The 22,028-nt window shown below is 33.8% G+C and overlaps 1 protein-coding gene across 1 annotated transcript; it reads right to left on the bottom strand.

The window, feature by feature from the left end:
• Positions 1-17,514: 17,514 nt before the first annotated feature.
• On the bottom strand, positions 17,515-20,344 carry LOC105772318 (hypothetical protein). Its single transcript, XM_012593611.2, has 6 exons — positions 19,862-20,344; positions 19,280-19,443; positions 18,981-19,144; positions 18,610-18,890; positions 18,390-18,516; positions 17,515-18,020 (listed from the first exon to the last, which is right to left on the bottom strand). The coding sequence occupies exons 1-6, from the start codon at positions 20,167-20,169 to the stop codon at positions 17,901-17,903; spliced, it is 1,164 nt and encodes a 387-aa protein (XP_012449065.1). The 5' UTR covers positions 20,170-20,344; the 3' UTR covers positions 17,515-17,900.
• Positions 20,345-22,028: the final 1,684 nt, after the last annotated feature.

Raw genomic sequence — 22,028 nt, 5'->3', positions numbered from 1 at the left:
GCACCAGTTGGTGTTATGGGGGGGGGTCGGTGGTGGGGGCAGAAGGAGGGAAAGAAATAAAGAAAGAAAGAAAGGAGAGGAAAGAAAGAAAAGGAAAGGAGAAGAGAAAAAAGGAAAGAAAGAAGAAGAAAAGGAGAAGAGAAGAAAAAAGAAAGAAAGAAGGAAAGAAAGGGAAAGGAGAAGAGAAAAAAAAAGAAGAAGAAGAGGGAAGAAAGGAAAAAAAAAAGGGAAAAAAAGGTAATTTTATTTATAAATTTGAATGTTTTTGTAATATTTGTGTGTTTAAAATTTATGTAATGTACATTATAGTTATTTTATTATTTTATGTAGCATATATATTTTATGAAATATATTTAGAATGAAAGAAAAAGTTAAAGTACATTGTATGTTGATTAGGAACTTTTTATGAAATTTACTTATGAATTTGAAATTAAAATTTTAGGAAAATAGCATTAAAAGAAAATGACAAAGAAGTATGTTTAAGAAAACATAAAATACGAAAAGAAAAAACGAGAATTGTATATTTATCGAAAATAATAAAATGCGAAAAAAATGTGAAAATGTACATGTAATAAATGTAAAACATAATAAATTGAAATAATGTAAAATTATAAAATAAAAATTACGATTTTTTAAAATAATAATATGTGGATAAAAAATACGAATAAATGGCAAGTAAGACAGTATTAGTAAATGTTTTTAAAAATTTAGAAATAATTTATACAAATAATTGGAAAAAATGTAGTGAAATAATATAAAATAATAAAATACAAAAGAATATAGTTTTATTGAAAGTAATAAAAATCGGAAAAATAATAATAAGACCAAAGGGGGGAAATGGTTTATTTCGGTTATTTACCAAAATATTACAAAAAAATACCAAAATATTATAAAGTTTTATTTTATTTACCAAAAGAATAGAGGAAAAAATGGTTATGGAGGGAATAAAAGGTGGTACCAATATGTGGGTAATTACTTTTTAATCCTTCCTTATTTATTAATAAATTTCAAACATTATGCACCTGAAATAATGTAAAATTATAAAAGACTAAGTTAATGATATTTTTAAAGTAATAAAATGCGGAGAAAAAATACGAACAAATGGCGTAAGTAAGAGTGTATTACTAACTTTTTAAAATTCGAAACAATTAATACAAAATATTTCAAAGAAAATGTTCGAAATAATTTAAAACAATAAAATAGGAGAATAATATTTTTATTTAAAGTAATAAAATTAAAAAATTATACGAGCAAAGGGCAGGGGTAAGGGTTAATTTTTTACAGCAAATTAATTTAAATAACACACTCGATTAATAAATTTCAAACATTATGCACTGAAAGAATGTAAAAATATAAAATTAGGAATTATGATATTTTTAAAAGAATAAAATGCGCAGAAAAAAATACGAATAAATGGCCGAAGTTAGATTTTTTTACTAACTTTTTTTTTCAACTTGTAGGCATCGCAATGGCTGAATTGATTCGAAGAGGTATTAGACACATATCTGATGCGGCTAATAACGCGGTATGATTTATTATTTGTTAATCAGGAGTTCTATTTATTTAAAAAGGATATACACAATATATAGAAATAAATTATGCAATCGTAATATTTTTTCTGTTATTCAACACTATCAGGACTCGTTCCGAGTATTAAGGGCTGCGTGAGTGTTTTAAAGATAGCCCCGGATGCACGATTTATGCCGTACCTGGAGCTAGCCGGATTTGGGTCAGTAGCATTGATCCGGTCGTCCGACTTGCGATTTGATTTATTATCCGCGTTAGTGGAGCGGTGGCGTCTGGAGACCCATACTTTCCATTTTCCGTGCGGGGAGTGCACGGTGACATTGGAGGACGTTGCAATGCAGCTTGGGCTCCCAGTTGACGGGAGTCCCGTTACTGGACTATCTTCATTAACCGATCCGGCTGCAGTTTGCTATCAACTCCTAGGAGAGTCACCAGAGGACGGTGATAAATTTTTTTCCGGCATAAAATTTACATGGCTAAGAGCCAAAATTTGTCGACTATCAGCGACCGCCAGTGAAGGTGAGTTGATGTGCGCTGCTCGAGCGTACATCATGCATTTGATAGGGGCACTACTCATGCCTGATGCAAACGGCGACAGTGTGCATTTGTCGTACTTGCCTCTGCTTGCTGATTTGTCTACGGCTAGGTCGTACAGTTGGGGTTCGGTCGTTCTAGCAATGCTGTACAAGGAGCTTTGTCGGGCGACAGAGCCTCAAGTTAAAGACATCGGCGGATGCCTCATACTGCTGCAGTCATGGGCCCTTTATCGGATGCCATTTTTGGCGCGCGTTAGTCACCAACCCTATCTATATCCACTGCCACTCAGGTGATAAAATAAAAATTGTCATTATTTGTAGTCATAATATATTGAGTAATGTTACCAACCCTAAACCCTATACTATTTTTGGTAGGTGGACGACCCATCCAGGAATCGGGAAGTCGAGTGATGTCCCGATATACCGCATGAGGATTGAAGAGCATGCCCGGGAAGGGGTAAGTTTCTATTCTAATATTCATGACATACATGGTATTTCTATATGTTACTCACATGTTATCGGTCTAACTCGTTACAATGTTATTACTCATGCAGTTTATATGGATGCCGTATCGGAGGCCGAAAATTGCAAATGTTGTACCCCCGTCCGCACTCGTTGATTCCCACACATGGTGCACAAACATACCAATTATAAATTTCAACATCGTCGAGTGGTATCACGGCGATCGGGTGCTTCGGCAGTTTCGCTGCATCCAACCTATCCCGGATCCGCCGTGCCAGTTGGGGGAAGATCACGGCTTGACAAAGAGAGGAAGGGTTCAATTGGACTGGGGAATATATCACCGGAAATACGTCGTACTGTGGTACGATCGATTGAGCCGAATTCCTCAGATGGTTATGGCTACCGACCTGCAGCCATCTCGACAGTATACAGAATGGTACCATAGTCGCGGGAAGCCGTATTTACTTGGAGTACAATCGACGATAATCCTCCTGTACGTTCAGCAAGTTGGGGGATCGGAAGCAGACAGCTCGATGGATCTGGATCCGACGGCATTTTGTCCTACACAACAGGCAGAGCCCGGACAATCAGAATCAAATGAGGAATCACATGGCTATCATCCGGATTTGTTGAGCGGTGAATATTATCCGAGCTACGCAGAGGGCGAATATGCGTTTGATTTTGAACTGTTTGGCTCCCCCCGGCCGCAGTACGGCATGCCCGGCTCGTCTGACACGTATCCGCCGTATTATGGGACTCATGATGGTTCAAGTTCATCGGCGGCGAACGAGCGACAGGACATTCCCTCTATGTTTTCCACTCCCCCACCTGCGTACGATGAGGATGTTGGTCGTCGCCCAGGCCGTGAGCGTCGACCTCCGCGTAGATATACCCCCCGGACAACACCATCGAACCATCAACTGTAGGGGTTTAATGCATTTTTTCTATAACTCGTATTATTTGTATTTTAGATATCTCGGATGTTCTGAATTTTATGTATAGGTATCAATTATTCAATTTTTTCATTATATTAAAGCTCAATCGAATTATGAATGCCTCTATTTTCGATATAATCTTAATAATTCCACAACGCTCACATGGTATATTATAACTTAATCTGGAAACAATATGGATACAATTTAAGCGTAAGCATAAGCCGAATAAGAAAATTTATTATTAATAAAATTACCTTTTATAACAACATACATAAAAAATTTATAGCTTTAGCTCAATTTTGCCCCGATCCTGACGACTGTCCAACATGAAAGTTTCGGTTAGGGCATTTATTCTGGCTATGACCACGTAACCTACATATTCCATAGCGCTTTCCGTCAGATTTCTCTCTAATGTCCATCTCATTACGGATTCTGCTTGACTGCGGACGACCCCTTAGATTCCTCCGTAGCCCTCTGTCTGGGAGAAGCTCGATAGTGATCGGCGGCACCTCCCACGTAGATAGGTCCAGCAGGACGGGAAACTCATTCTCCCAGACACGCAATGTGCGCTCCAGCGTATACACATCATCGACATATTATTCAGCATCAAGGTTGACTTTAGCACACGCTGCCACGACATGCGCACAGGGGTAATGAAGTGTTTCGAACTTCCTGCACTCATACCGTTTGTTCCGGAGATCAACTCCGTAAGACCTAGGTCGACGACCGATGTTCCCAGTAACTCGAAACGTTTCCAGTCGTCGTGAATATATTTCCACGTTCATTGACCTCACCAACGGACGGTTTACGACCATTGCATCCCTCACATGTTCAACAAACACATGTCCCGCCTGAATCTGGTCGACTTGCTGCTGACCCATTCTTGGCATCAAAGTGGCCAGCCTGTAGAAAGTAGCAGAAAATACCGATGCAATCGGAAGATGACGTGTTTTCAACAAGACTGCGTTGATCCCCTCGTGGCCATAACGAAAGCCCTCGTCAGCACTTTGAGCCCACTGCCACGGCTCCATTGTGCGCAACCATTGTCGAAAAGATGTGTTTGTCTGCCCCTCCATGTCACTCTCAAGTCGGGTCATTCTTTGCCGGAAAATATGTGGCTCTAACTCGTACGCTGCATACGTATTAACGAAAAATAAGTGTTGACGAGTGGATAAAATCAAACATTACAGCTTATATTGAAAATATAAGGTTATCATTTACCCATTGCCACGACTTGTCTCTTCCAGTCTGCATTCCTATAATCTTTATGGAAGTTTGACGCAATGTGACGAATGCAGTAAACGGATCTCCACGGCACACCGGAACGCCTAATAGCTGCAATTAAACCCTTCCCTCTATTGGAGATTATGCAAATGTTATCGTTTCTAATAACATACCTCCGCAGATTTGTGAGGAAGAATTCCCAAGACTCCATGTTCTCTTTATCTACGATAGCAAATGCTATCGGGAGCACGTTCATATCGTCTTGAGCAAGCGCAATAAGCGATTCGTGTATATTTTCCATACGACCAGTCCCATGCACCTGCACAAGTGGCTTGCAGTGGGGAAATGCCCGCACACATGGATCGAACGTCCAGAACATCCGATGGAAAATCCTTTTTGCCGGCTCTAACTGCTTATCCGGGTCGTAAGATGGACTGGTCTGCAACTCAATCATAATCCCCGGTACGTACTCCCGCATAGCAGCTATCCAACCTTGAATCTCGTTATACGACGAATCGTAATCCCCATACAGTTGCTCTATCGCCATCTGTTTAGCTACCCATGCCTTTCGATATGAGACTCGATACTGGAATCGTGCTTGCATTTCCGCAATGAGTACCGAAACTCTAATAGTCGGCATATCCTTCACCATTGGCATGATACACGTACAAATAGTTTTCGAATCAAGTTTTCCATGATCTTCTGTCATACGTGTTGATGTGCATGTATGAGGACCAACAAATTTTCATATCTCCCACATCCGAGAACTTCTAATGAATGCAACAGTATCGCCAATTGCGACCTTCACGCCTTCCAACACTCCCCAACATATGTTGTCAGAGTAGACATGGAGACTTTATAATCCACCGATATCTTCATGCTGTACCGTTTAATGGCATATACGCAATCTTCTTTACAATTGAATCTCTGGCCTATGAATAACTCATCATCATCAGATGTTACGGCCAGCCCGTGAGAATGATCTATTTCAGGGTACTCCGGAAACTCAGATACATACGCTGCATCGGGATCTATGAGCGACATGTGTGGCCCAAGATTATTGTGTATCACAATACGCCGCATCTGCTCCCCGACCAAACAAGCGTTAATGCCTTCATCGTTGTTGACATCTTCAGCGTCAATATCATCAGGTACATCGTCCAAATCGGGATCAACGTCACTATCGACCTCTTCATCCCAATGATCGCCACCACCTTCTACTTCGCCGGCACATTCTTCTTCACTACCAACCATGTCAACATCGGGTGTAATATTCAGGTCGATACCGATCCCACCCATGGTTGATTCACTATCAACGTATGATATTAGAGCCACCATCCGCGGTTCTTCAGCCCCGTCTTCTTCATCAGATGCATTTTGCTCTATACCGGCTAACTCAGTAAATAAGTGAATCGGTGCATTCTTCTCACTCCCATTCCCACAGTACAGATCGACCATTGTCTCCACGTCTTCGTCATCTACAAGTTCCATTTCGACGAATTTGACCGGGTTTGTCGAAACTGGAAACTTGTAGAAAATTTTTGATATCCTTCTCCCACAACGTCTATGGATTTTTGCATTAATCCTTGCCTTCATTTCATCGAACGATACATTTCTATTAAATCTCATTGCTATTTGTTGCCGACATTCAAATGCACATCCAACACTTGTTGTCAATATGACTCCATCGAAATAAACGCATACAAGAAACTTAGCATCCATCTTCAATATTTAATCTGTCAAAAAAAAACAAAATCTCATAAAAATCTGAACAGTAATCAATTACTTAAAAAAATTTATACTCAAAATAATACACAAAATAATACACACTAAAATTATTAATTTTATACTACGAATAATATTAATAGTTTTATACTCAAAATAATACACACTAAAATTATTAATTTTACTAAAAAAACTAACTATAATAATAATACTAATTTTTACTAACTAGTTTATTTTCAGTAAATAAAAATAATAAGTAACCATAATAATAATACTAGTTTTAACAATAATATTACTAAGTTACATCTTAATACATTAATAACATCTTCATACTAACAACAACAACAACAACAACAACAACAACAACAACAACAACAACAACAACAACAACAACAACAACAACAACAACAATAATAATAATAATAATAATAATAATATTAACTAATACTTTTATTTTGAGTTTTATTAATCTTAATAACTAAACTAAAACAAAAATATTATAAAATATACAAAATAATAACAATAATATAATCAATTTTTTTTAAAAAAATACCTCCTTTTTCTGCTCTTTTTCTCTTCTTTTCCGCGCAACTCTTCTTTTTTTTTTGATTTTTCTCTCTTCAGCTGGGTAGAGGTCGTATTTATAATATGAGTGGTGCCGCCAATTAGTATGGCACCATTGGTGCCGCCAATGGCATTGGCACCATTGGTACCACCAATGGCATTGGCACCTTTGGTGCCGCCAATACCATTGGCGTGACCAGTAAATTGTCACATCGATCTGATTTTTTTTACAGGTTTTGTTTTTTGGTTTTTTTTGATATATTTTGGTAAATAAAAAAAGTTTATATATTTTGGTAAATAAAAAAAGTTGTAATATTTTGGTAAATTTTTATTTTTTTTATAATATTTTTGTAAAAAACCTATCACTTGGCGTGCAAGTGTGAGCAACTTTTTCTTACAAGAAAATGGGCCAACCAAAATAACATTATATTGATATTATCGTAAATAAAATTCGATTCAATTTAAAAGATCGATAAAAATTTAAATTTTGAGTTAATCTAATCGAGTCGAGTTAAATTTTATAATTCAAATAACTAAAATAATTTGAATAATGATCAATGTAAATATCATTTTGGTCTCTCACAATTTTGAAAACGAGCAAATTAGCCTCTCTCTCAACAAAATTATAAAAAAATTCAAAATAATTTTAAAATTTATATTTTAAAAAGATTATAATTTTAAAATTCCAAAGAACATATAAAGAATTTTAAAATTTTAAAATTTTTAAAATAATAATTTTGGAATCTAAATAAATAAATTAATGATTCAAGTTTATCATATTAAATATTTTATTTTTTCTTGTTTTGCTTTGACAAAGTTTTCAAATATATATGCTTCCAAATTTTTGTGCTTTAACATAGAATTAATTATACTGTAATAAAATTTTAATTTGACATGTTTAATTTTTCAATTTAACTTGAACAATTTCAATCAATTTGACTCGACTTGATTCAAAAAATTTAAATCAATTAGGATGATAAAATAGTACTCATCAACTTAATTAACTAAATTTTTTATTTGATTCGATTAAACACTCACCCGTTCTCATATAAAATTTTTAATAGAATGCTTGAAATAGGGTATCAAATTTACCTTCATTCTAAATGTTTTATATAAAAAATTGATAAAAATATAACATGAAATTAACATTTCTTTAAATCTTTGTTTATCTCTTTTGTTTTTCAAGTAGTAATTTCATTAATTAAAAAAGTAAGAATGAACGAAAATGATGACTCTAAGGCACCAAATAACAAAGAGAAATTAAAAGACTCTTTCAATAAACAAATCAAGAAGAAAATGCTTGCTTGATTCAAAGTCAACCTATACCGGTTCGAGGGGGCAAAAGCAACATTGACCCAATTAGGGATGATTAGAGGTGATATTAGTTCGATTCAATCGAGTTTTTTAGATTTTTTGAATTGTTTATTTTATTTAGTTCGGGTTTTTTTTTTATTTTTCCCTGTTATTTTTTTTGTTCTGAATTTTTAGATTTATTTTATTAAAATGAACTTCATTTTATGGCTTTTAAATATTATTTGACAAAATTTGAAGACTTTTTTCATAAATATTTCTAAAAAACAATAAAATTTCAAGAAATTTTAAATTATTTTCACTATCTTAAATATAAAAGATATATTTTTTATAATAAAAAAGGTAATATTAATTATATATTAAATAAAAATAGAATTCGATTCGATTTCAGGTAACTGCAATTTTTAAACTTTGCATTCCATAAACCGTCTAAATACCTCGATTTAGGTCGATTTTCGATTTAGTTGATTTTTTTGCTTAGCCCTAGGGATGACAATGAAGCGGAGTGAGGGCGGATGTTGCCAAATCTAGTGTCGCTTCACAATTTGTATGCTTTGCCCTATCACTCGTCCCACTCCATTATAGATATGTAATGTTAAAAACTACTACAACCTTTATGAATGTTGGATTAATCCATCCTTGCTCAACACCGCCCAACTTCAATTTATTTTTTGCTAGTTATTTCTAATATTTTCTTTCTTTTTAACGAAAAGTAAATATTTAAACATAAAACATGAGTTTTTAACACATTTTAACTCTTTTAATAGTTATAAATATACATGTGTAAATAGTAATTTCATATAGTAGAGCAAGGTGGGGTAGCGCAAACAATTACCACAACTACTCCATATTTACCGTCCAAAAAATTTTACCTAGTCTCACTCCATAATTACTTTTCGAAAAAATCCGTTCTATTTCAGATTTGTCATCCTTAAAACCAATGAAACCATCAAAGAGAATACAAATATTGTTGTCTAACTCCATCAAAACAAGGTAAGTATGAAGAGAAAATCCTAGGGTTCATCCAAACTCCCTAGCAATAACATAGCACTTTTTCACATGAAAATATAGCAAGCATAGGTAAAAAAAATTTGCAAGAGGCTAAGGTGCTAAAGACTTAAAAAAAAGTTGGGATAGAGGGAAAAAGACATGAGTTGAGAAGAAAGGATCCCGATATTATCAAAATTATTTAAGGTCCATAGGGTTAAAATTCTTTTGGGGTAATAGACTCTAGCCTAGTTTCCCCTCTTTGACTAACATTGATAATGAAAGGATGGAAGCCTTTCCATTGCTTTCCTTCCATTTCCTTTCCCTTCTACTTTTTGGTTTGAAGTAGCCAAAATCTCCACGTTAAGATGATTCCTTCCCACTATAGGTACCATTTAGGCCCTTTCTCATCCCTAAAAGAGGGAACCATTTCTAAAGAAATAAACAAATTTACAATCTTCCTCAAACCCATCAACTAAGCATTTATAGTAATGTAATGTAGTATTAGTGGTTGTAGGCTTTTAGTAAATGGGTATTTTTAATCAAAGCTAATAGAGGGGGTAATGCTTTAGTTTTTCTTTTAGAGACTATGGTTTTGATTTAGTGGAACATTTTTTAGCAAAATGCCAAATTGATTAAAAACTTTGGCTCATCATGTGCTAAGTGGGAATATTCCACATGTTATAAATTCTATGGCTGCAACCTTCCATTTGGTGCTCAAAAGATGTGACCAAAATAAAAATTTCACAGCTGATCATGTTTTTGTTTTAGTCTTAATATTTTTGTTTTAATGAATTATTTTGGGTTTATCGTTTTAACTTTTTTTTTTGAATGATTTATGAAAATATTTAAAAAAATATTATTATTAAAAATGATAGGAGTTGATTAAAATTCAAATAAATGAAAAAAATTAAAAAGTAAAAAATCTTGTAATCGGTAGAGATAAAACCAAACCAATACAATATTAGTAATTGCCACTGTTATGAATTTCTTTTTTTTTTTTACACATAGACATGAACTACAATAGATACACCCTTTTTTTTATAATTAAATTGCGATTTATGACGATTGAGCCTAGTTCAATTTGTATAGGTATTGTTGCTAATGCAGGAGAATGTGGGTTTGAGTGCATTGAAACATATTATCCTTCTATTTATGAGTTTGGGAGAGGTTATGAGTAGTTCTAGGTATTGTATTAAAAAGAGCATATATGATTAGAACCTATAATGAGATTATTAAAAAAAAAGTTGCGATTTATGGTTGTCTTTTTTTGGTCAAAATTTCTTACTTCTTTAATTTTAAATATTTGATTAATTAAAATTTATAAAACATAAAATAAAAAATTGACCATAAAAAAGTGATAAATTTATTAAGGCAAAAAGATTATTAAAATATTGATATGAAAGTATAATTTTGTACTAGGTAAAAGTGTTATGGAGGCTCTTATATTAGGAATCAGATTGCATTTTGATTCATCCATTTAAAAATAGACAAATTAGTCCGATACATTAGATCTAAGAGTAAATTGACTATTCTATAAAAAATTGGTACGTTAGCATGCGATATCGTGGCACACCATATGTAATTATCTTGTTGTTTCATCAACTACAACAATTTTTAATAATTTTTAATGGAAAAGTTTAATTTATTCTTTGAACTAATGTACAAAGATTAATTTATTTATTTTTAATAGAAAAGACAAAATACAATCTAATTCTTAATCTGGAACCTACATGATAATTTTACCTTTTAATTAAATATGTTGATGACCGACACTTTTACTGATAACATACAACATAAGGCAATATTAATAAATCGAAGTTATGTTGATTCAACCACAAATAAAATAGTAAAGAACTTACGTTGGTATATTGGACTGACATTTATTTGGGGTTTGATATTTGAAAAAAAAAACATTAGTTTGTCCCAAATATTTATTGGAAAAGAAAAAGGAAAAGACGGTAAGTGTGAGGCAGATGTAGACACATAGCGGCGGGGGCGCAGGAGAAGATTGAAGTGGTCCAAATAATTAATGATGGAAGGCCCTGCAATTAACTTAAACAAACTGCAGTCATGTAGTAGGAAAATTAATATAATCCTTTGAGTTTAATGGACACCCTTTGATTCATTTAAGTTTGTACCCTATTTGGATCAGCCTGGCTCCTTTTTCTTTTCTTTAAGTGAGAAGAATAGGGGATTAATGTTAGTTGATAGCTGACAATTCCCTAGAAAGTTCCTCTTTGAAATCACTAACAAGCCAGCTGTTAGATGCTCAAGGGATTGGGTTAAGAACCAATGAGTGCTTTTATTTATGGTTTTTAAGTTGGAGAAGAGAGGGACCGTCGTCCATGATTTCTGGTTTCGCCCTAAAGTGGCATTGGCATTGGCATGCTCCATGGATTCCAACCCTACTAAATTCCTTCCAAGGTACAAGTGTCAGTTTTCTTGGCTTAGGGCTAGGAAATAATTACAGACTTGTGCGGAGTTTCAAGGCAAAAAAAGGAAGAAGCTTTGGAGCCAATCAAAAGAAAGGCTAGAACATGGCTGCATTATTATTATTATCATCATCATTATTACGAGAAGTGTATAAAACAAACAACTGAAAATCTCTGATTTAAAAGCATTGCGGCTTGGTGGGCTAATAATGGCATTGTTAGGGGGAAGCTTAGGTTAGGGCGGCCTTTGTAGTTCAAAGCTGCATGTAATCATATATGTTCTGTTAAAAACCCAGAAAAAAAAGAAAAAGAAGATTCTGAATTTAATAAAAGAGAAAAAGAACTTTATGGATTTAAGCATTTGTTTATGTAGTTTGGTTTGAAATATAAAAATGAAGAGAGAGTTTGGAGTCCATGTAGCTAACAAAGCGGACTGTTTTAGAGAAAAAACAATGGCAGCTTACTTTCTCAGCTGATTTACCAAACAAATTTCATTCTTTCTTTTGTTTGGAAAATAAGCAATCAGGAAAGTGGAGACATCTGACAATTGTTTTTTTATTTAACATAAGAGTTGGTATTTAGCATTAAAAAAATTGTTTTCTCAACAAATGGAAATTTCAAACGAAGTAGAAACTTATGCATGGATGGAAGAATCATAATGAAGACGCCGATGTAACTCAAACGTTGAATAATTTGTTTGGATTATCTAATTATGATGCTGAATGAAGAATGAAGCAATGAGACATCATTTAATAGAGGCTCGGATTCAAATAGTAGCGATGAAGATTTCTTTAATTGATTGGAATATACCAACGTTGAATATTGTAATGATGTGAGAATGAGCCTGTGGAAGATGAACAAGATAGTGTTGTGGCAACAAGGCTAACTAAAGGAATGTGATTAAGAAACATTGATGAATTATTCTACTTTTATCAAAGTGCATGCTGTTTATTGTGGTGAATAGATCATTGGCTAGAAAAAAATATGAAGTCCCCAATTATACTTGTGATAAAGGTGGCAATTGTAATGATAGAAAGAAGAATATAAGAGAATTGCTTGTCTTACTAGAGTCAATGTTAGTTTAGGAGATGATGGTATGTGTTGTGTTAATAGTTTAATTACAATTCATTCACATGAACTATGCTTGACATTTTAAGGTTAATGTTTGCCCACAGACATGTTTCTAAACAGTTAAAAGAGAACTCTTGAGGCAAATGGCATGGCCAGTCTTCAAGTTTGCAAGAACATTAAATTGGTCTAAGTTCAATTAGGTGGTCCAGATCAAATAGAGTGTTTTCCAGATAATTGTAGAAATTATATTTATAGCAATCGGAGGCTAATTGTGCAAGAGGGGCTGTTGAGTATTTGCGCAAGTTTTCTTTTGTGAAATGCAAAATAAAGATAGAGTTAATGTTGTTTTAGGAGGCGATGGTATGTGGTGTGTTCATAATTTAATTACAATTCATTCACATGAACTATTGCTTGACATTTCAAGGCTAATTTCTATCATGAACATGTTTCTAATCAATTAAAGAGAACCCTTGAGGCAAATGACATGACCGGTCTTCAAGTTTGCAATAACTAAATTGGTCCAAGTTCAATCAGGTGAGCGGAATGTTTACCTGAGAGTTGTAGAAATTATATTCATGGCAACCAGAGGTTGATCATTCAAGGGTTTGAAATTGATGGTTGTGGAAGATTAAAGAATATCATTTGGATCCATCTTCGAAGTATGAAGACATTTAGGTGTACTTTGGTGTGCTTTGGTTTCACGTGAAGATGTAGGGGCATTTAGGTGGTTGTTTGTTATATGAGACATTCAACCTTATTGGATTTTGATTAGGGGTGAGTGTTCGATCGAATCGAATGAAAAAAATATTTTATCATCCTAACTCTATTTGAAAATTTCTTGAATCGAGTTGAGTGAGATTGAATTCAAATCGAATACATTTGTTTGAGTTAAATTAAAAAAATGACTTTAGTATTGTTTATTTTATGTAATATTTTTGAAAATATTTTTTAAAAAGTTTTTAAACATGATCATACAAAGAAAAATTGAAATAAACAAGTGAACAAATAAAAACAACACCACATGAGTTCAAGTAAACATGAGTCTAAATAAACAACAGCAACAACACAACAAGATTATAATAGAAAACATAAGCAAAAGTACAAAATATAGCAAAAAAACTATACCTGTCCAAACAACAAAACAAAAAATAAAAATGACACAACAAAAGTCTAATAAACTAGTAGCAATAACACAATAAGATTATAATAGAAAACACAGCTCATGTGAGCATATATGGTCACAGTCACAGCTTGTGTGAGCATTTTCTCGAGTATCCGATGTTATTTCTTTTGATTCAATGGGTATTAAAGGCTTAATTTAGTGAACTTAATTATATGAAATGTTATATGATTTTGATAGATGAAATGGAAAGTGTTGGTAAAAATGTTTGGAAATGAATGAATGATGCATATTGGAGATGTGATGAATGAGATGTATATTGATATGCTCCTAATACATGTTTCATGCTATGGTAAGATTATATGTTTCATTATTGAACTCACTAACTTGTGGGATTTGTGATGTGAATAAGAATTTAATGAATTCGTGAGCATATTAATGGAATTATGCATGAATTGTATAAATTGATCCTATTTGGTAAGTTTACGTTTATGATTTATACAAGCTTACTAAATATTAGTTGCTTACGTTAGTTGTTTTCTTTTCTTGTAGATCATTAAAAATCTCGATAAGTTGGAATCAAGTCGGAGCACACACACTATCTGTCCCTCCTCTCAGTAGAAGTTTTGGTCGTTTTGATGTTGGTTATAAATGACATGTACTAGGAGTTTTAAAGTTCTTTTGTTGTGATGATGTTGTTAAACTTTAGTTAAGGCATACTTATGGATATGTGTATCTTTTGGTTTTTGGCTTATAGATGTCTAAAATGCATGTGCTTTTGGCTATTTGGTTGGTGCTTCTTGGATATGGTTGAAATATGTTAAAAAAATGAATGTGAATGAAATAGATGAATTAGTATGTTTGGCTTGTTTATAAGGTAAGGGTTGGTGATCTTTCAATTTGATGTTAGTTTGGTATATGAATTGTGGTGTTAATGAGGGCATATTGGTTAGACATTTAAGTTGAATGTTTTGGTATGTTTTAAGCATTTTTGAATGTGTTTTGAAGGTATGTAATTGGTTGATTTTGGTTTGGCTTGACGCTTAAGGAATGGGTAATGTTTTGCCTTGTTTTAGAAGCCATTTTAGGTGTACATAGCCTGAGACATGGGCTGCCACACGGCCGTGTGCCTTACACGGTCATACCACACAGCCTTGTGGACTATTTAATTTTGGTGCAGGTTTGTCCCACATGGTCTTAGGTTGTTACACAACCTGGAGACACATTCGTGTGACCTTATTTTGAATCACACAGTCTGCGACATGGTCGTGTGACCCTATTTCGAATTGCACATGGTTTGGTGACATGGTCGTGTGACTCTAATTTCGAACTGTACACGGTTTGGTCACACGACCATGTCCCTAAGCCCCACGGCCTGTGGGCTATGTCACACGGCTGTGTGATCCCTTCCAGTTTTTCTTACATTTTTCTATTTTGTTTCAAATAAGTCCCTAATTTTTTCCGAATTAATTTTTAAGTTCCGTAAGCTCGATATTTAAGGCTCGTAACCGTATATATGCTATGAATGATTATTGGTTTTGAATATTTAGTATTTTAATTAATAATTGAATGGTATTATGTTGTCATTTTATTTGATAACTGTCGTAATATTCCGACAACGGAGACAGATTAAATGTGTTACATAACATATTAATACCTTAGACCGATATTTTTTCATGAAACCTTTCTTCGGCCATCTCATATAATAAAATTTCCAAATTTTACATTTTACTTTTATTGTCAAAATATTTCTTTTGTACTAACAAGACATAAACACAACAAAAATAATCTTTTGTCACTGCTTGCTTCATCATCTCCTCACAGACATTGGAGATTTGGAGCCTACAAAATCAGTGTCAATTAATGTAGAAATGAAGCAATATTAATATATGAACAAATTGGATTGAGGTTTTCTTTTCATTTTTATGTCTCATTTCCTTGATTTTTTTCCTTTTGGTAAATCTGATTTCAACTACTAAATCATTATAAAAGAAGTATTCTTTTGAATTTCATCTACTTTGATTCTGATAAAGAAAACAGCAGGAACATAAACTTTCTCAAATTTATCAAAAAATAAGAAAGAAAAAAAACAGTAGCCTCCTATATGAACACATCAACAATCTATACATGGTCGAATAGGGGTAGGTTTAGCCTAAAAAAAAGTAGGAACATAATTTTTAGGGATTTAATTTTGGGGTTTACCGTTTTCAATTTCCAGACCATCTTCCTCAATCCTTAGGATCGTGTGAGGCTTAGTTCGATAGGCATAGGTGTTGGGCGAAGCGGTAGCAAAGCTTAGGTGGACGGTGATAATGCAAATGGGCGATGGCCGGATGGGAGAGGGATTTTAATCCTCAAAAACTGATGAAGAAGAGATGGTTTAGAGATTTTTTTTGGGGAGGATTTTGATTTGGGGGTAAAGGGTGAGTGGGGGAAGTAAAAGGTTTTCGGGTACAAATGTAAAATAATTAGAGTAAATAATAATATAAATTTATTCGAATTCGAAAACTCAATTCGACTCAAACTAAAAATTGGAAAAAAAAATCGAGTTAATTTGATTAACTCTATTCGAATAATTTAAAATTCAAACATTTTTTTTTAAAATTTTTTGAATTAAATTGAATTTTACTCACTCATCTTGATAGAACCGTGTGTAAGCATAACAAGTAATGACCAATACATTAATTTTGAATATGGAACATGTACACAAAGTTGCGAAAAAGGCTCAAGTATCATTCTATGTATGCAGTAGAGAAAAAAAGAATTGAATCCACTAACTATAACAAAATTCGAGACATGATGGGGAGAGAAATGAAAAGTTGATGAAGTTGTATGGCGAAAGGGAAAATTGAGTTCCTATTTATCTGACTTACAAAAAAAATATCAGAAAGGGCTCCTAGTGGATTTTAGGTGAAATGCAAGTCTGGATTCTCATATATTGAAGTAGGTTCATATGCAGTTATTGAAATAATATCGGTGTGAGGTAATTGTTCCTTCTAATGGTATAATCATCCTAGGGTGGAGAAGAAGGATCTATAATGAATAATTATCATAAAAATACATTAGTAATCTAAATTTCTGATTTTTTTTAAAATAAAAACAACATAAAACTTTTCCATCTCTTCTTCTTCAATATTTCAACAATGAGAATGAAATGAACGAGTATAAAAATATCATAAGTAATAAGATAAGAATGACGTGGGGAAGGGAAGAGGAAGACAATCAACGATTGAGTTTCATGTTGGGAAAGGGAAAAATGATTTTCTGGATGAGTGATAAGTGCTTTTGGACTTTTTACACGTTGAACTATGTACAATAATTACGTAGAGAAAGATTCTCAAATTTCAATTTCAATTTACTGTAATGGTTAATTAGTTAGACATTTTACTATCCCAAAACCTTCTTGTGGACATTCTGGATACTATTTTTCTGTGCGAATACCTTTTTCCATCAATAAAATACTAAAATTGAAATAGTGAAAAGTAAAACATGCAAAAACAGAATGCTTAATAGAACCACAATGGTTCGAACCTATCCATTATAACATGGAAGATAGTGTCACTCACTCAGCCTACTAGCCTTCTATAATGTTGGAGAGGGAGAGCCAGGTTGGGGCATACATATGAGTAAGTGCATGTTTAACCAATTTTTACTTTAACAGCCTGCCTGGCTAGCATGTTAAGCTTTAATATGAGACCATTAATTTCATATGGAACACTGAAGAAAACTCTTTAGTTTCAAGAATCATATTAACAACATATCAATACCTAAGAATTCAATTACTGAATGAAGCACTCAATGTTTTAAGAGAAGTGGCATAAGCAATGAATTTTGCTTGTCAGTGGTTTGCTAGTCATCATTTAAAGCCGCTTAGACACTTTAATGAGCAGTATCTTGGAAATGCACTGTATATTCCAGCTATATGTTCTGTCGACCAATTTGTTCATTTGTCTCAACTCAGTCCATATTTGAGTTGGTACTGTCATTTTGAGTCCTCCCTCCATCAGCAGATCATACCGCACAAGTCATTTATCCTTGCCTGTGAAATGTTGGTGAAAGGGAAGACCCTGGTGTTGCCATTATACAAACAGGTCAATGTCATCTCTGAGTTGCTCTTCATGATCTGCAATTACATGTCAAGGCATTAATATGATTATCAAGTCGGGGAGTTGCCTAGAGACGAGACTGAATGCAGTTAAAAAGAAGCAAATCACTAAGCATGCTACCACTAATAGCTTTTTCATACTTACAATTCTAGGATACCGTGTTGAAGATTTGGTAAACTTAAATGGTGATTTGGTAAACTTAAATGGTGACAATAGAAATTAGATATTTGGTTTTCATAATTCATGGCAATTATTATATGGATTAGAAAGGAGAATTTCACTATGGAATTAGATAGTAACTGCTTTGATGCTTTTGCTCACTATCACAAGGACTGTACTCATCACAAAATGAAGCAAAACAAGAATCAAAATGTGTATATATATACCTCACATGTATTTGGTCCATCATTGCAGTTCCACCTTTTGTAAGGGATACAGTCAATGAATCTACACCATCCGCAATAATGGTTTATATCAATGCCTAGGAATAATGCTACAAGACATCCAGAAAGCCTGCAAATGAAAGAAGACCCTTATCTAAGATCTAGCTCCGGAACGGTGAACAACAAATTAATTCAGCTTCACATTTAGGTGAACAAAACTTACAGAATAACAAACAGTATAAGAGAAATGCTCCTCAGAATCGGCCTGTCTAGTGCCAGTTTCTGCTTCAGTTTAATGGTACTCTTGGAATGTTTGACACCGCATTCAAACAGCCCTGCTTTGTTTTTAGACATTTGCCTAATCTGAGGGGTGAGCAAAAGCACAAACCCGAGTAGAAGTCCGGATATAAAGGCACCAATATTTGCAAAATTGTCGATGTATGGTAGCAATCCAAGGAGGAAATTCGTCGCCAGAACTGTTATAAGTGCTGCCAAAGCTGCACCCTGCAATCAAACCACAAAAGGGTTTAGTGAACCAAAAAGGTTAGATGGAGATAGATATAATTGGATACAAGGAAAAAGAGTGTTAAGCACCTTGCTTGAGTAAACTTTCCAGTTACGAATAAGCCCAGAAAGCATCGTTCCAAGTAATCCGAACAAAGCACCAGAGGAAGTAACTACAGGGTTATTTCGAACAAAAAGTGAACATACCAAGCTACCAAAGAATGCCGAAAGTAGGTAGATTACCCCAATCCTCACTGTCAATCAAAAGTGAAAAACAATAAGTTCTAACCAAATGTAAGCCCATAAAACATTTAGCTTTGCATGTTTTTCATTGGCTGAATCATTGCAAAGTAAGGGTTATACTTAATACGAGAGAGCAATGCTCTTACAAGGTCCATAGTCTCTCTCTAAATGGATTCCAATAAAGATCATACAGCTGATATTGATGGCAAAGTGTATGATCCCAGCATGTAACCAGGGGCATACGAAGAAACGCCAATTTAGGTGGTTCTGAACCAAAAATGCCCTTCGCAGTGCCCCAACTTTATCTAGCCTGCAACATTACAATCATGATTTCAGTAAGAACACGAAGACCATAACCTTTTTTTTCTTTTTTCTTTTTCCTTTTTCCCCCTCGAAAAAGAGCTCAACAAAAGTCAAGAACTTTGTATGACAGCAGACTGCTTCAGAATAGTAGGCTACTAACAACAATCAAAACCCTTCTTTTTCTTAGACAAGACGACGAATTTCCAGTGCTACCAAAGTAAGGGCATTAATCTTTATCTATTGTTCTTAATTTGCAACTTATTTAACCCTCCCAAAAAAGAAAATCATAGAAAGTGGTTATCAAATTAACTCTAATTATAACTAAAAGTGGAATCGTCAGATCTCTTCAATGAAAAACGATTCAGAGTACAATAACAAATAAAACCCAATAAGATTAAAAGAGGTAGAAAGTGAAAAGAACAGACGTGGAAGCAGAGGGACCAAGCAGGGGATTCTCAGAGAGAGGCTGAAAGAAGACACTGCCCGTCGAGAAATAGTTGAAGAGAGTGGTGGTTATAAAAGCCACGAGATGAAGGATGACCAACAGAGAGATGAGCCATGTGTCCGATGCCCTCTGCCGGTAGCGGGACTTGAAGAAAGGAAGCTTTCCTTCAGGCTGGATGTCCATTTCGGAATTGTCGACGACGGAGGAGTATGTGGGCGGCGGTTCTTGGCCTTGGGGCTTGATTTCGATCTGGGTATGGAGCTTATTGACTGAGGCTTCCCCTTCCATTTGATAGAGAATTAAAAAAGACTGAGCTTCGAGGTTCTTGCACTTTCACTCTATGGAAACTGGAAGAGCCCAACGAAGATTCAACTGTTTTTTTTTTTTGGTTGCAGAGGTGGAGAGAGAAACAAGCTTTTTCTCTCTCTAGACAGTTGAGTTTGGAGGGAAACTTTTTGCCGCGTCTCACTGCTTTTTCAATTTTGCTATATATTATCTCTTTATCTATCTATCTATATATATGATCTGATTTTTATTATTTAAATCAACTTTAAATTTGGATTGTTTCGGGTTGAATTAATTTAGATTCAAATTATTTAGGTTTTTTCGATTTGGATTAATATTGATTTAGGTCATTTCGAATTTTGATAATTTAAGTTTTTAATTATTTAAGTTTAGATTCGATTGATATGGACTAAATTCTTGATCAACTCTTTGCGTATTTAATTTCAAAATAAGAAAGGTTGCAATGTTTGTATATTACAAGCCGATACTTAAGTCGGTTCTAGTCAGTAGGGCTTGCAGGCCCCTAAAATGGAGAAATTTTCATTTAGGTCCTTTATAATATATACAATTTTAAATTAGTAATGGTAAAATTACATTTTAATCTATCAAAAATAATAAAAAATTAATTTAATCCTTTTACTATTATAAAATATACAATTTAATTCTACCCCTCTAAAAAAAAATTCTGACTCCGCCACTAATTCTAGTGGAATTTAAGTATCTACATACTTGTTGCAATTATGAAGGTAATAATATGATTACAATTAATTATGTTAAACATTGATTGTTGTTATATTCAACCATATTAGAACCTATTTGAAGGTCATTGTATCATATTCAAGACCAATTAGGGGTGTGCAAAATTCGGGTAAAATCGAAAAAATTCGGTTAACCGACTGAATTCGGTTAATCGGTCGGTTAACCGAATTTTTTCGGTCGGGGGTCGGTTAATTATTTTTTAATTTTTCAGTTAACGGTTAATTCGGTTTGAAACCAGTTGGTTAACCGAATTTTTTCGGTTTAACCAAAAAAATTAATAAATAAAATTATAATATATAAATAGGCCCACTATTCACCTAAACCCAATCCAAACCCAAGTATTTAACCCAACCCAATTACCCAACCCAACCCCATCATAAAAATTACAAATAATTTAATAAATAAAAATAAAATTCTAAAATTAAAACTAAAACTAAAATCTAAAAGTTTAAAAATAATTTAATTATGTAGTGATTCAATTCGGTTAATTCGGTTAATTCGGGTAATTCGGTTAATTCGGTAAATTTTTAACCAAAAATAAAAAATATATAATTTTCAGTTAATTCGGTTAACCGACCGAATTAACCGAAAAAATTTCAGTTCGGTTAATTTTTTTTGAAAAAATTTCGGTTCGGTTAACGGTTAAAAATTTTAAAAGGTCGGTTAATTTGGTTAATGTTATTTCGGGTCGGTTAACCGAATGAACACCCCTAATTACAATTACTTCTTCTAGATGCTACAATCAAGTCACATCTTTATGAGTATCCTACCAACTCTCATTTCGCGAGGCTCCGACTAAGTTCCAATCTCTCTCCGTATATTAAAACTCTACCAAACTTTGGTTATAGTCCTTCAAATCTCACCATAACCTTCTTAACCATTCCTAGACAGATACAATTGTGTGAACCACCTCCAATTTCCATCTCAAAACATTGCACTTGCTTGTGATAATAAAAAAAAAAGAAAAAGAAGCTATGCCTCTGCCAAATGAAAAACGTTCCCAACATACAAAGCTAAGAAATCCCAAAATATTAATAAATGTTGTATCTTTTTTTTTTTAACATGGAGTATCCGAATAATCTTCATGGACTTGTACTCGTTGA

This window comes from Gossypium raimondii, chromosome 6 (genome assembly GCF_025698545.1).
Source record: "Gossypium raimondii isolate GPD5lz chromosome 6, ASM2569854v1, whole genome shotgun sequence".
Taxonomy (NCBI): Eukaryota; Viridiplantae; Streptophyta; class Magnoliopsida; order Malvales; family Malvaceae; genus Gossypium; species Gossypium raimondii.
Note: the sequence above shows the minus strand (reverse complement) of the source record. Positions and strands in the feature narration are given on the sequence as shown.

Excerpts from the sequence above, each read along its gene's own strand:
- LOC105772318 (XM_012593611.2), bottom strand. The coding sequence starts at position 20,169 with ATGGAAGGGGAAGCCTCAGTCAATAAGCTCCATACCCAGATCGAAATC. Across the intron at positions 18,517-18,609 it reads CTTATACTGTTTGTTATTCT|GCTTTCTGGATGTCTTGTAG; the intron begins GTAAGTTTTGTT and ends TTTCATTTGCAG. Across the intron at positions 18,021-18,389 it reads ATGGACCAAATACATGTGAG|ATCATGAAGAGCAACTCAGA; the intron begins GTATATATATAC and ends ATGTAATTGCAG.